Source organism: Myotis davidii, unplaced genomic scaffold, assembly GCF_000327345.1.
Source record: "Myotis davidii unplaced genomic scaffold, ASM32734v1 scaffold591, whole genome shotgun sequence".
In the NCBI taxonomy this organism is placed as follows: domain Eukaryota; kingdom Metazoa; phylum Chordata; class Mammalia; order Chiroptera; family Vespertilionidae; genus Myotis; species Myotis davidii.
In genome coordinates, this window is record NW_006284340.1 from 3036660 (window position 1) to 3051741 (window position 15082).

The 15082-nt window shown below is 45.5% G+C and overlaps 1 protein-coding gene across 5 annotated transcripts in view; it reads left to right on the forward strand.

Annotated features, from left to right (window-relative positions):
- Window positions 1-4478: 4478 nt before the first annotated feature.
- Window positions 4479-15082, forward strand: part of SEC16B (SEC16 homolog B, endoplasmic reticulum export factor) — a 39843-nt gene continuing 29239 nt past the window's right edge. The window contains exons 1-3 of one of the 5 annotated variants that reach the window (XM_015570161.1): window positions 4479-4567; window positions 12734-13087; window positions 14486-14595. In XM_015570161.1, coding sequence (XP_015425647.1) covers window positions 12792-13087; window positions 14486-14595 — 406 coding nt within the window. In that variant the 5' untranslated portion in view covers window positions 4479-4567; window positions 12734-12791. Of the gene's footprint in view, window positions 4568-10664; window positions 10914-11848; window positions 12025-12733; window positions 13088-14485; window positions 14596-15082 lie in introns of those variants that run through there. The other 4 variants (XM_006754522.2, XM_015570164.1, XM_015570168.1 and 1 more) reach the window with 4 other exon arrangements.

Genomic DNA, 15082 nt, shown 5'->3' on the forward strand with positions numbered 1-15082 from the left:
AAAACGAAGAGCCTTACAGGGTCTTGTTTGAAAAAACAAACGTCAACTGTGGTTCATGCTACTTTCAGACCCTAACTCCCTGAAGTGCCTGCAGACTCCGCAGGGGCTGTCCCCTGAAGTATGGAATGCATTGAGAATGTGCAAAAGGACATGTGATTTCAATTCACATAAAAATGTAGGCAGGTTTGATTATGGGAAGATGAAAGGAGGCTGAGCAGTCACAGTGTTTGGGGGAGAGGAGAGAACCTGTTAAATATTTCAAGGAGGATTCAAGTTGGTTAAAGCTGACTGAGAGGCAATGTGGAAACTTCTGTTCTCAGGCTGCATAGAAGGCTATGGGCGGGGTGCCTGCCAACTGGAGGAGTAACGAAACCCTGGCACAGACCCCGTTAGCAAGAGGTGGCTCTACAGCTGCTATTCCCAAGGCTTCCACACCCTGGAAGTCATATCTGGAGTCCTGGGATTTTCAGAGTTCATAAACCATGTGTTTATGGGTTGGTGATTATTTTTCTTTTTGTTGAGACCTTTTACTCTGATGTTCAGCTCTGCGTGAAACCTCACAAATGACCAACAGCAATGAGCCCTGATTGTGGTTAACTTAGTAACAGGTATTTTTTTGTTGTCACCTCTATGCCGGGGATACCTAAGTGGACAAGATGGAAGAGTTCCCATGGCCCTTCAGAGTTTGCTGGCCAGCAGGAAAAACAGATGTTCTGAGAGGAGGAATGAATAGTGGGAGGGGAGTGAGGAGACCTGGTTTCCGGTCCTGGCCTTGATCCCAAGTAACCATATGGCACGCTGGGCTTCCGTTTATGTGCTAGACCGTGAGTGGGTTGGAAAGGGTAAGCCCTTCCCTAATTGATTCCTCACCTAGTGTGAGTTTTTCCCTTGCTGAACAGCTTCTCACACAGCATTGAATTTGCTCCACATCCCGTTTGGAAACGGGTGCTTTACTGATGAAAGGGACCTCGTGTGGACCAATTGTGATTTTCTAACATAGAAACTTGACCTCCTCCTGGATGGGCCGTGATATGGTTAGGAGAAAAGGCTGCTTCCGAAAAAGGTGTCTAAAAGGTAGCGACTCACCTTCCATATTTGAGTTTCTATTTTCAAATGGTTATTGAGCATAGCAAATACCTTTCCAACTGCTGCTGATTTTTGAGGGGCAAAGATACAAAAGCCTGACACTAAAGAAAATGAAATTGTTTGAAGTAGGTATGACTCACGGTCTACAGCTTGAAAGAAATTAAATTGAGTAAAAAATAAACCAGGCTGTGTTTTCAGTTAGAATAAAATACAACCCCTGCACCCCCCCCCCCAAAAAAAAACCACCCCACAACAACCACCCATCACTGATGACTTTTGGATGCATCCTCAGCTTCCTGAAACTCATCACCATCAGCTCAGTCATTTTGGGCTTTGGAAATTGTGGGAGTCTCATTAATAACAGGTTTTAAGAGAATGATGGACAGAATTAATTTCTTTAATGTAATGAGTATGCATACTAATTTCCCCATCAGGCAGGCCTAGCCTAGCTTCCATAATATCCACATGGACATTCATACATTCCTTGCTGTCCCTCTCCCTTCTCAATGGCAGACCTGTGCTTCTCAACCCCTGAGTAATTCCTTCTCTTGGGCTAGGAACTACATTTCCAATTGGTTTCCTGAGGGACCACATCCATCACTCATTTCCTTTATTCTCCTGTCTCTCAGTTCTTCCTCTAATTGGCTTCCCACCATAAGGTAGAAACGTTTGAGTTCCTTCTATTTTGTACCAGCCAACCAAACCATGAGCTCATGAATAACCACTCATGATCCCTCCTTGCTGTCCTGTCCCTTTTTAAAAAAGGAAATATTTTTATTGATTTCAGAGAGAGGAAGGGAGAGGGAGAGAGAGATAGAAACATCAATGAGAAAGAATCATTGATCAGCTGCCTCCTGCATGCCCCCTACTGGGATCGAGCCGGCAACCCAGGCATGTGCCCTTGTCCGGAATCGAACCTGGGATCTTTCAGTCCGCAGGCTGACGCTCTATCCACTGTCCTGTCCCTTTTCTGACCATTCCACCAACCCTATGGAATCCAGTGGACACTTTGAAGTTCTTATATAGCTTGATCTCTTTCTGTATCTCTTCTCTTTACACCTTCCTCTTTCTTGACAATCTCTTCTTTGGCTTTTGACTCTGCCTTCTCAGTCTTCATGAACCTCTTTTTGCTGGGGTTCTTGTCCCAGCATTAAGAAGGGTTCAGCAATCTGGAGAAGGCTGTGCATAGATTAATAGAGTCCGGAGACGAAGCATAATTTTGAAAGGCATTTGGGGGTCAGAGGAGCTTAGCTAAAGGAACTAAGTTATAAGATCTAAGGGTCAAAGTCTCCTATCTCAGGACCCCATGCTTTTTATTAACACAACTTGTCCTGAGGCGAGGCAGAGATATACACTTCAAAGGGTATACACAAGCATTGTCCGAATGGGGGAATTGGCCAATGGCTGTTCAGGTGTTTGGCCAGTAGGAGTCAATAACATGTAGATTAAGATGCCCTTTAGCTGTCTGGCAGCCAAGAAATCATTTTAATGTATCCTATTCAGGTTTGGGGAAATGCCTTCAGCCATTCCCAGATTCAGCCCTGCTGTCATGCTGGAATTGGTCATGCTGGCACCTCTTTCTCTGCCTTTTACCTTAAGCTATTCTCTTATTTTGAAGTCTGCGGTCTTTCTTGACAATCTCATCCCTATCCATGGTTTTAATGATGACTTGCATGCAGATAATGCCTAAGTCAATCCTGATAACACCTACACACAAATCATTAGGAAAGAATCAATGTATAGACAAACACCACCCACCACCAATGTAAGTCCCAGCAGATTTCTCTCAGGACCTTGTCCTGCAGGCAACTCAACTTACCGTGGCCCAACCTGAACTTACCTTTCCTCACAACACTTGCTTCTTCCTGTAAAATGCATTTCAGTCTTGATCAGGGACATGGCCATCTACCATCATCAGGGCAGAGCTGCATAAATACAATTAACCCCTAAATCCCATTTATTCTGCCTCTGTTTTTTCTCTTGAACCTGACACTACCCCCTGCTCACCTTTCCCCTCCACCAGTGTGTTAGTCTGGCTTGCACTAACTTTTAAGAAGGTGGATGATGGCAACTGCCTCTTAAAGCCCCCCACCCCCCCACCCCCATGCCGGCAGTCTGGCACTCCCCAAGCCATTCTCTTTATTGTGACCTGTGTGCTTTTCTAAAATGTCAGCTTGGTGATGTCACTCACCTGCTTTGCATCTTTTAGAAGCGTCTGGTAGTCTTCAGCAAAAATCCTAAAAAATGACCATCTGGCTTCCTTTCTCCCACTCCCCTGAGTAGGTGTTCCCCTCCAGTCTGATTAGATGTAGTGGGTCACCAGAGCCTGCCAAGCTGGGCCGCCCCTCCATGCTTCTGTGCTTACTGATTCCTCTTCTGGAACCACTCCAACCCCTCAATTCACTGGTGAAGTCCTAGTTCTCCAACAGTGCCATGCAGCATAGAAAGCATTCCATCCTCAGTGAGAGAGGAAGTATCCTTAGGAAGCTTGTATGGAAATTACGTCATAGAAGCAATGTCAGGAAAGGCAGCAAGTATTTACTCAGCTTGCAGGGAATCTATAACACTCATTTATGGAATGCTCCCCCCCCCCCCATTTACTGTATATTCAGTAGAGGATTTGAACAGCTTTACCAAATAGTGACCTTTGGCTATCTCCCTTTTGATGGTTGCAGACATGTATGCTTAGAAAAGAGACTTCTCCGGCATTTTGTCGTGCCCTTCAGTGTCCTCCAGGAACTGAAGTTTGAACTTGTTTTCTGGTGTCATAAGTGGCTCCTATGGAAATGCCCTGACGTGCTAAATTCAGCATTAAAGCAGCACTCCTGGGGATCATAACTGTATCTGCAGTCCCGACCGGGAGAACAGGGTCTGAGTACCACTGAAATGCATGTATGCGCTCACGCTGTGCACGCACGTGGGCTATTTCTGTCCATGGAACAGCAAAGTATGTGCTTCATTGACTAACAAGTGGGACAAGAACATACAGATATTGATCTTTGAGTTCTTATGTTCCTGATTACATAGAGGGGGGGTGGGCAAAAGTAGGTTCAAAGTTGTGCATGAAACACAAAGTTTATTCTTGTATTATTATTTATTAACTAGAGGCCCAGTGCATGAAATTCATGCAAGAGTAGGCCTTCGCAGCCCCAGCTTTGTCTGGTAGGTCATCCGGACAGTCATCCGGACAGTTGTCTGGACATTCGTTCCGTTGTTCGGCCATTCAGTCGATTTGCATATTACACTTTTATTATTATAGATTATTGTATTACAACCATAAACCTACTTTGCCCACCTCTGTATATATCAGGTTGAGTGAACCTATTTACACTCCAGGTATTTGCATGGAATGGATTTTTAAATAATTGCCATTTTGCCTTAAATAGATCACGTGGCTATTACCAGTATGCTTTTCTGGACAGAGCTTTGACTAGAAGTCCTGTGGTTGATTTTCCTCCACTCAATGACTGATAATGACACTGTGAGTTTCGTGAGATCTCTTATTCTTTCTGGTCTCTCTTTTATTGCCCTTAAATGGACAAACTCTCTACTGATGCCACTGGGTAATAAAACCAATGAGCCAAGGATGGGTACCTCTGGGGAAGACAATTCTGGTGAAATGGATTATTATTATAATGAGAGGGCAGAATGAAAATTTAAAATAATAACCTCAGATTAGATTCTAAGGTAATAATAAAGGTAAAAATTGAATATGAACTATTATAAATGCTAAATAAGGACAAATACCTTGATCAGCCTAGAAGATAATTCTGCTTTGTTCTTCTAAACAACCCCGACAACATCTATATCTTGAACACTTACTCTGTGCAGGCACAGAGTACATTTCCTAGATCATGCATTCATCTCTTCATCAAATATTAATTGAGCACCTACTGTATGCCATGAATAGTACATTGTCTCATTTATCCCATCACAATAATGTATATCTGTTATTATACAATTAGTTAACAGATGAAGACGGTTGGACTGAGAGGTTACCTAACCTTAACCTTGAGGTCTCACAGCTAGTCAGTGGAGGCACTGGGACCAAATCCACCTCCGACTACAAAACCTGAGCTTTTGAACACTGTACTGTACACACTCATGAGCTTTGTATACAGGTTAGCCTGTCACACCTTTAACAGAATGTACGGAACCTGGAAGAGTGAAAGAAAGACTTATTGAAAGTCCACTCTCCTATTTATCGGGGCTTTTGGTGTTTGTTTGTTTCTGACATATTCATGAGGCCCTGTGAGGTACTTCTTAGACTTAACTGTAAAGATAAGGGAACTGGAGTTCATAGAGATTTCATTTCAGCGAGAGAGGAAAAGAGAGAGAGAGAGAGAGAGGAGAGAGAGAGAAGAAGGAGAAGAAGGAGAAGAAGAGGGAGGGGGAGGGGGAGGGGGAGAAAGAAAAAAACATTGACTTGCTGTTCCACTTATTCATGCATTCATTGGTTGGTTCTTGTATGTGCCCTGACCGGGGATGGAACCTGCAACTTTGGTGTATCGGGGCGACGCTCTAACCAACTGAGCTACCCGGCCAGGGCTGAGATTGAATTATGTTTCCCCCAAAGGCATATGGCTGGGAAATGGCACCGTTAAAACTAACTAAATCCAGGCTTCGATTCCTATTTCCTTCCCTCCAGGCCTTTGCTATGCCCGAAAGTGACTGAGAGAAGGATATTTTATAAGGAAACAGAGACAAGGGCTATGGAACCTGGAGTGGGAAGGCTGTTGAGTGGCAGGTTTTCTTCTACTCAGAGTTCAGATGAGAGTTTGAATCATGCATGTGTGTGGTACATCAGGAGGAGCATCTTGACTCTAAAATTCTGGGGTGTGTTTCTATAAGGAGCCTGAGGACGCACCTCCACTGGAGAACAAACACTCTCTGTGCCAGTAACTGAGAGAGTCTTACATAAGAGAGGATTCTTATCCGGCAGGGAGAGCTTGGAGGGCTGCGGGGCTGTCAGTGGAAGCTGTGTGCGAGCGAGGGCCTGAGGCTCCCTGCCTCAGACACTGAGTCACCTGCGGGGATGGGTTCCTTCCAGCTCATCCGTTATGGGTCTGAATGTCTGCTCTTGTTCAGAATGAGTTTCTTAAGCATTTCCACCAAGTGGCTGGAGTGACTCTGAAGGTCCAGGGTATGTGTATATGAGTGTGTGTGTGTATGAATGTGTGTGTGTATGTCCCATTGCAAATAAGAAATTTCTTTGACGTCTCATACTTCATTGTAAAAATTATCACAAATCTGAATTTTATTCCATAATATCCAATAATACGATACTTATGTTTATTTAAATTAAAAAAAACATATTCTGGAGTTGCTGGTACGATAAAACTGGTGTTTGTCCTGTGGCATCGTGCATTGTCCCTGGGGCTCTCAGTACTCGAGTGTGAGAAGCCGTGGGCTGCACCCTCTTGAGGTTTCTAATTCTGATGTTCTTACCTCAAGCGCTTCTTTGGTTCCTGTGTAGCGGTGTGACATAGATTCTCCACGTCCCCCTGATCTCGTGGCTCAATGGGGCCACTGGGTCAAGTGTAAAGGAAAAGTGTGGATGTCACTGCAGTCGTGGGCACTCAATTTATCCTTTCCTGATAAGTTGTGCAGAACGCTTCCTACGCACATTAGAGCATTTCCAGGGAGAGGAGAACAGTTAACATTTATTAAGCACTTACTATACACTAAGAGCTTTGTAGGGTTTTAATCTAATTATACTCTTATAATAACTCTGTGAGGTAGGTTCTATTATTAGTCCCACTGTATAGAAGAAGAATAGGAGATATAGAATAACTTCCCCGAGTTCACACAGGGAATGGGGTTGAGATTCACACTCAGGCAGCCTTGTTCCAGGGCCACCAAGTGGTACTGCTCCTCTGGGGAATGTGTCCTATTGACCTTGAGAGCTCGGAGAACTCTCCAAGCACATTACAGCCCTTTATTTCTTCTAGTGGGTGTGTGAGTCAGCTGTGCCGTGGAGCTTGATGTGAGGTCAGAAGTCACAGCAGCATCCATCTGCCACCCCACTCTTCCTGATTCGGGGGCAGCGATAAAGTGGGAGGGGTAAAGTGAGAGAGGCGGGGCCACCTCAGCCAGCCCAGGGCTGATAAGGAAGAATGGCTTCTCGGGCTCTTGGCAGCAGAGGTGGGTTCAAGGAGGGCAGGTTTGCAGGCAGCCGGGTAGGTGGCGTTTCAAGAAGCCTTTTTGTCCGGGCTCATACACAGGATTCCTCAGGCCTGTAGGAAACCTGAATTGTGCCCAAGCCTTCACTCCTGAGGTTGTGCTAGGAGTGACAGCCCCAGGACTGGCACTGGTAGCTTATGGTGCCCGTGCCAGGCTAATTGTCTCTGGCCCTCAGACCATGTTTTCCTGGCACATGTCCTTCCTGATAATTGGACTGCTGAGTGGCACACACTGCTGTGCATGTTGTCTGACACCCAGCTCCCCTGAAGGAAGGGGTCACAGCCTTGGAGGCCAATGACTGGCCGGAGCCCCGAGCTCCGCCTCCGAGGCTGGTCCAGGTGGCTTGCTGGGGTCAAGAGGCTGCTCTGCACTAAACCTTTACCCCTTGATTCATCCTTGGAGTCAGAGATATGAGCCACTTGCTGACTAAAAAGAGCCTCAGTGTGTCAGCTGCTGTTGGAAATGCAGTGTGGACATTATCCAGTCATTCCCATTTTAGCTAAGATTTTTTTTTTATTTAATATTTTTCTTTCACTGTCCGATGGAGGGTGTCTTTTAGATGTATGTAGTTTAACAAGGTATGCAGGACATTAATTCTGATTTTGTCTCATTTATGCCCCATAGGGCATCACTTTGGTGAATCCCTGCTCAGTCCCCATAACTCACTGCTTCAGCATTCTCTTTTACTTTTTCCAGAAATTTCCTATCAAAGTTTCACTCTATATTCAGGATGTGAGAACTGCTGGAATATAGTTATACAATTAGGTTGTCGCTGCTAAACATTTAAGGTGTTTATTCACTCACAAATAAAATCTTTATTGGGTTCTGGTCATATGTCAGGCACTGTGCCAGGTGCTTTGGGTATAGCATGGAATGAAGCTCAGATGTTCAAATCCCCATGAGTTTCAAGTCCATCTAACTGGTAGCCCACTTGTTACCTTGAGGACATGTTCCTAGGGAAAGCCCACTCCACTAGCCCACCCAAACCTTCCTAACGTTTCTCCAGCCTCTTACCAAATGCTCACCCTGGTCTGGTGAGCAGAGATTAGCAGCGTTATTAACAGAGAGGACACTTTTGTTAGACAGATGTCAAACCAGGGTAGTTGCTCCTATTTGAAGCAAGATCCTCATTGGTGGTCTGGCATTTGGAAAGGATGCAGGGACCCAGAAAGGAAGTTCACATACATTAGCAAGTGACCAGGGCTCCAATTCTGGCTCATGATTGAAATGCAGAGCAGGAATCAGGCAGGAGGATGGGTCGCTTGGGGAAGGGAGAATGTGAAGACACTGTCGCTGTTCCAGCACGAGGGAGCCTGTGGGATCACTCAAGGGCACCGCAAGCAGGGTGTGGGTGGCAAGACTAATTTTAGCCCACCTCCTGGGGGGGACGAACTGCTAATGTATTTGTCAAGCTGGGTAAATTTGGTTAGAAACCAGGAGGGATTGAACTGCAGGGTTGAGAGGTTTAGTAACTAGATATGTGGGCTGGGCAAGACAGAGACCGATAAATCCCAAAGCTTTTGGGCTGGTGCGATCCCACCACGACCTATTTCGTCCCATGACCCATATAACTGTTGTATGCCGTATGTCTATTCCATAATTAAAGCTAATTAAAACTGATTTGGTTAGTGAGTGTTTGAGGAATTTCATAATAACTCTTGAGATAACTAGAGATGCTTTGGGATGTCACAAAAAGAGCATTTGGAATAACTGAGCTAGATTTGGAATAACTAAAGCAGAGATGTGCAACGAAGGCTGGCAGTGGAATGGCAATTCGGGAGTTTGAGTTTGAAAGTATGCTGAGTCAGGAACCTAGGAGTTTGGGATTGTAATCTGTATGCTGGTAAACCGCTCTCTGGACACAGCCACCACCACCTTGCTTTACAGCGTTTGACAGTTGCTATGTAAATACTCCCACCACGGTGGATGCCCAGTTACCACCGGCTTCTTTACTGGCTCACACGATTCCTGCATAAGTCGTGTAAGGCCAGGGCAAGGTGACTCCCTCACACCAGCATAACCCTGACTGAGCTTCTGGTCAGCTTGGTGGTGGTTTTGGGTAAATCACTTCACTTCTCTGGATCTTAGTTTTATCATCAATAAAGTGAAGTTGCAGAGTTAGCCCCCCAGTAATGTCGTCGGTGTTTTGGGGGCAGGACTAATATCCTATTATAAGCCAAAAGAGTCATAGCAGGTTTTCATGAACCTTATTGTGATATCGCAGAACACATAATTGTATATCTGAGTCCGTGTCATAATTAACCATGTTCTGCTTCCTGCCGTCGCCGTGTGTCCTTCTCCAACACCTCTTCCCAGGAGGATTAAAAATGTCAGTGCGCCCAGCAATGAGCCAAACTTCAGGGCAGAATTCTCTGACCCCAGTGGTGTAAGAAACCATGTCCATGGTCGGTCAGAGAAGTCTACATTCTATGGTCAGGCTCTAGGAGTCAGCTGAAGGGATGAGACAACTATATCCTCTATATCCTCATAGTGACCTCTAGTTCAGGTACAGTAGTGTGTCTGATCACGGGACCCACATGTAGTCTTCCCTGGACTAGCAGCAACATGGGGGGTTATTTTGCTCCAAACTTTTTGAAGGCAAGGACTCTGTCCTTCATATTTTCATGTGTCAAATCCTGGTATCTTATAGAGACTAAGTAAGTGTTTGTTGAGAGAAAGAATAAATTTTTTTGGCAAATGCTGACTTTTATTCCCTCCCCCAATTTATTGAGCTATAATTGACATATAATGTTGTGTAAGTTTAAGGTATATGACATGACTTTCTGCATTTTAAAATATTAATTCAAAAGGAGACATGAGCTTCCTGTGATTATCTTAATAATGCTGAAAAATGTATTTTGTAAATGCAAGAAATTATTTTCTTACTGCAATAGAAAACTTTTCAGTGTCTTCAGTTCAACATTGGGCATTTAGATTTACCTTCCTTTAGATAACACACTTGATACACAAACAGAACCCGGTGGAGAGAAACATGAATGAGAAAAACCCCAACCAGAGAGACCAGGTATTTACAACCCGCCAATGAGTACCCTTTTGAAAAGGAAAAAATAATACTGATATATAGAGCATATTTATTTATACGTGTGCCATTTTACCAGCACTTACACCTCATTGTGACTGACCCTCATAAGCTATTGTTATTCCCCTTTTACAGAAGATGAAACTGAGACTCAGAGAGGTTCGGTCATGGAGCCAGCCAGTGGCAGAGCCCCAAGGCGGTGATCTTCTGGCCAGGCCAGGCTGCCTGCGGGCTTTCTGGGTTTCCTCTCCCCAGCGCCTCTGTTCCTTGTTTGCTGTGGGGTTTGGATGCTTTCACATGTGAGTGAACCTGGCTCAGCCCACGACCAGGCAAACAGAAGTGCCAGCCTCCGACAGGGCTCTGAGCAAATACGCCAGGTCAGGCCTGTCCCACATGCGGTGGCTGGGCTGTACTTTGCCCCAGTGAATCAGCTCCATGGAGGCCCGGCAGTGGCAAAGGTAACTGACTGGCCGTAGATTGGAGGGCCAGGTGAGTCTTGGTAGATGTGGCACCTGGACTTTGGCAGTCTCCACGAGGAGCGGAGACATCCTTGGGCCAGGTTCCCGGAGCCGCGCTGAAGGAAGGTGCCAAGGCGTCAGAGCAGGTGTGTGGGGACCTAGCTCCCTTGTGTCCTCTCTCTTACCTGTGCTTGCTGGGCTGTCAGATTAGCAGAGGCAACATTGTCCTCACTGGGGCCAGGGAGGGTCATGGAGGTGAGCTCCCAAGTGTGACTTGTCACTGTGGATGGAACGAACGTCTTCATTCTGAGAATCTTAATTGCCTTTGGGTTGCTGCGCTTAATTATAACCTGAGGTCTAACTTACTGGAGTTGATCTCTCTTGGCAACAAAAGGACGGGATTTTGGCGAAGAGATTGGGTGTTGTGCCTTTGCGGTCAGGGAAGGCTGCCCTGTGAAGTGTCTGGGGACAGGGTGACAGACTTTCTTACATGTGTCCAAATGGTACTGAGTGCCTCGGGCCTTCAGGAAAGACCCACACACGCTTTCACTGTGTCTGGAGCATTTGGCCTCTGCTGGAATTTGCTGGGAAAAGCCTGCATTCTTTTCAGGAAAGTGGGCTACCCTGGGCAAAAGGGTGCTCGTTTCCCCGAGCGGGGGTTGATCTCAGGGTGGAAGGCACTCCTGCGCCTGGCTCTTCTGGGCTGGTCTGTTTACAGCCCTCGGCTCATCGCGGTGGACCCTGGCTCCGTGGCATTTGAGCAGTGACATGTTGATTTCCACACATACCCTTTGACCTTTGTTCTGATAAGGATTTTTTTTTAGGCAGGGAGCGTCAGGAGTGGGAGCAAGTGAAATGGCTTCCATCAGAATATTTCCACTGAAAACTGTCCCCAACAGAGAAAAAACAGGGGCTGACCGAGCTAACGAATTCTCCCCACACGAGGGGATCCCTGAGCAGCTGCGAGGTCCGGGGTGAGCTCTCCTTTTGGGGGGCAGCTGGATGGCGGCAGTCCTCTGGGACGTGGGCCGAGGAGCTGGGAAGGCAGTCTGTCCTTGGAGCCTTCTCCCATTTTGAAGAATAAGTGGGGAGAATCAGTTTGATTCTGGGGAGACTTCCAGGTTTGAAAGTCCCCAGCCAGGAGGATCACCACGACATGGCTTTCCAGATGGTCATGGAAGCAATCCCAAACCTTTGTCTTGGTGGGTCCCCTGGAGGAGAGGCAGGCATGGCCTTGTTTGGGGCTGAGTTCTAAAGGTGAGTTTAAAGATTCAGAGAAGATGTCTCTTGAGGTCAATTTCAGCTTCTTTTTGTTTAGGAAATGCCTTCAGCTATTCTCACTACCCCAACCTTTATCTCCAACACTAACTACTATTTATTGAACAATTACCATAGGCCAGATAGTGAACTGGGCATTTCATAAGTTATCTCTAATTCTGACAGTAACCCTGCAAGCTAGTCACTATGATCCCCATTTTATGGATAAGGAAATTGAGGCTTGAACTAATTAACTAGCTAATAAGTGGCAGAGTTAGGATTTGACCTCTGGTCTAGATCTAAGCCTACTCTATTTCCATGATAGCTTAGGATCCCCATAGTAAATGTTGAATAAATATTTACTGGTGGAATAAATGGACATTTATTTAATTGGAATACTTTGATAGGGTTTTGGTGCTTCATTTATTACTGTTCTGTCTCATGCCTCCCACATCTATTATTGCTCCAACTAATTACACTTTTTAATTTTTAAAGCAACCACCATATAGTTGTCTAATCTGTTGTTTATTTCATGTATCTTTTTGAGATTTTCCTCCAGATATTTCTGTATCAGTGGCCATGTGGTTTGTTTTAGATAGAAGATTTTGAGGACCATAAGTGCTTTTTTAAATAAAACTCAATCAACTATCATGTTTGGATATAAACCTAAAGTAATGATAATTTTGGGGTCTTTTTGTTTTGTCTGCAGGAAGATAAAATAACTACACAACTGACTAAAAAAAAGAGAGACATTCAGAAGGTCAGGGATGGAACCCTGGATCCCCCAGCAGCCGCTGCAGCCCTGGGGGAGACCCCCAGCCCCATCCCAGGGTCCAGACCGAGGCCTTCGGAGAGATGGATATCATCGGCCGGTTCCTCACTCTTGGCACAAAGGAGAGAGGTTCCATCAATGGCAAGACATCCGAGGGAGCCCCCAGCCACAGCAGGACCCCAAGGCAGACCGCCAGCAGCCTCATTACGTACCCAGGCCTGGGGAATGGCATCAGCCTGTGGCCGGAGCGGACTATTACGAAGGGGGTTATCACCCTCACTTGTATTCACGGTATGGTTTTAGAGCTTGGAACTGACCCAACCCTCCTGAGTGCTTACGAACAGATTGTTCTTGTCCTTCTTCCTTTTCCTTTTATTTCTCCTCTTTTTTTTTTTTTTCTGTTTCCTCCTCCACCCTACTACATTGATTTCGGCTAAACCCTTTGCTCTCTCAAATTGACTGAAAAGAATAGTTCCCCTTTCTGTATCTCCTGATGGGACTTCTTAAAGAAGCCATCAGGATCTGATTGAGTGTTGGAGGTGGGGGAGAGGATAGGGGGAATGAGAGAATGGTGAAATTAAAGAGAGCAGATGACACCCTCTATTCCAGGATTACAAAAAGGCAATACTGTAAATATATGTAGACGATGGAACAGCCTCTCCTAGGGATCCCTATAAAAAAACTTCCTCATCATCTTTGAACCACTCTGATGCAGGGTTAGTATGACACCACCAGCATCAACAAGAGCCCTAGCACCTAGAACAGTATCTAAAATGTGATAGGCATCCAGAAAAAAAAATGCATTGAATGAATGGATGGGAACTTAAAAGAAAAATCAACCTCAGAGAGAGCAGATGTAAGGTTGCAGGCTCCACGTTTGGAAGGAAGGGGTCTCGGTGAGGTAATTCTAGGTTGGAGAATCTAGAATTCCTACTTCTGGGTTCTAACTGAGAGCACTGGACGCAGTGTTTTATGGAATATTGGAAGCCACCTGTGTCCACTTTGGCTTTTCGAGGTGGGGTGGTATTTATCTGCCTACAGATTCAGGATTGAAATTATGACAAATATTTTAAAGAATGTTGCCCCTATGAAATGCTAAAGAATTATTAATTGATGAAAATAGTAACAACCTGACATTCCTTTCCCCAGTCTTTCTGTATTGTTGAATCCTCAAAGGAAGGTATGTTAAGGACAGAGGCAATCAGATTTAAGGTAGTCCAAGCTGACCTTTTCATCTCATTTCCATGTGTAATATGCATGGGAATTACAATGGCCTATTGGCTATCTCTGGAAGTGGTTTTCTAGGATACTATCAGGGCAGTGCATTCTAAGACAATATCTTGTGTGGTTGGATGTAGGTACTTGAAGAGTAAGAGGGATCATGGGGAAGAAGAATGAGACACTTTGCTATAAGGATCCCAGCTTTGTTCTGAATCAAAGCTCTTACTCCTGCTCTGGGTCTGGATTTTCTGTGTATGGGATCTAGAATTAACTGTGCCTTTGCCGTGGCCGATGTGGCCGAGTGGTTAAGGCGATTGACTGCTAGAATTAACTGTACCTTTTAAGCAGGTACTAGACCAGGGTCACAATTCTGTCCTCTGAAGTTGTTTAGTTTGTCCAGTCTCCCATTGGTTTCTCTCTTTACCGCACTCATCCTTGAAATGACTGGCCTTCACTGTGCTATTTTAGGCCAGGCATTGATGATCCATACCAGAGGTATCACTCTTCTGTAAGGGAAGAATATCCGTATGGAGGTTATTACTACCATGGGCACCCACAGCAGCAACCAGAGGAAAGAGGTATGGAATAACCTCCCAGAAGTCTTTGGGGTGGTGCAGCTGGTCGATAGGCGGGGCAGAGGCCAAGGGAGCCATGCTCAGAGCCTCACCTTGGGCACCTGCTCTACTCGGGTAGAAAGAACTCGCGCCCCTGCCTACCTCTTTCTTGGCCAGATGAGGTCACGGCAAAGACACTTAGGAATTTATACCCTATACAACAGTAAGGCTTTAGGTATATGCTAATGGCTGCTAGCAGAGAGAAATCTGTTTCAACGTTGAACACACACACACACTCACACACACGCACACACTCACACACACGCACACACTCACTCACACACGATCATCACCATTGTGCAGTTGTATAGGGCCGTGCTAATTGGTTCAGGGAGGACTGGGGCATCTCATCATAAGCTCTCACCAATTTTATTCATTTTGGCAAATGTGTTTTGTACCTACTGTGCTCCAGTACCTCAGCTTCACAGCTTGCAAGTGTGTTTTCGGAACT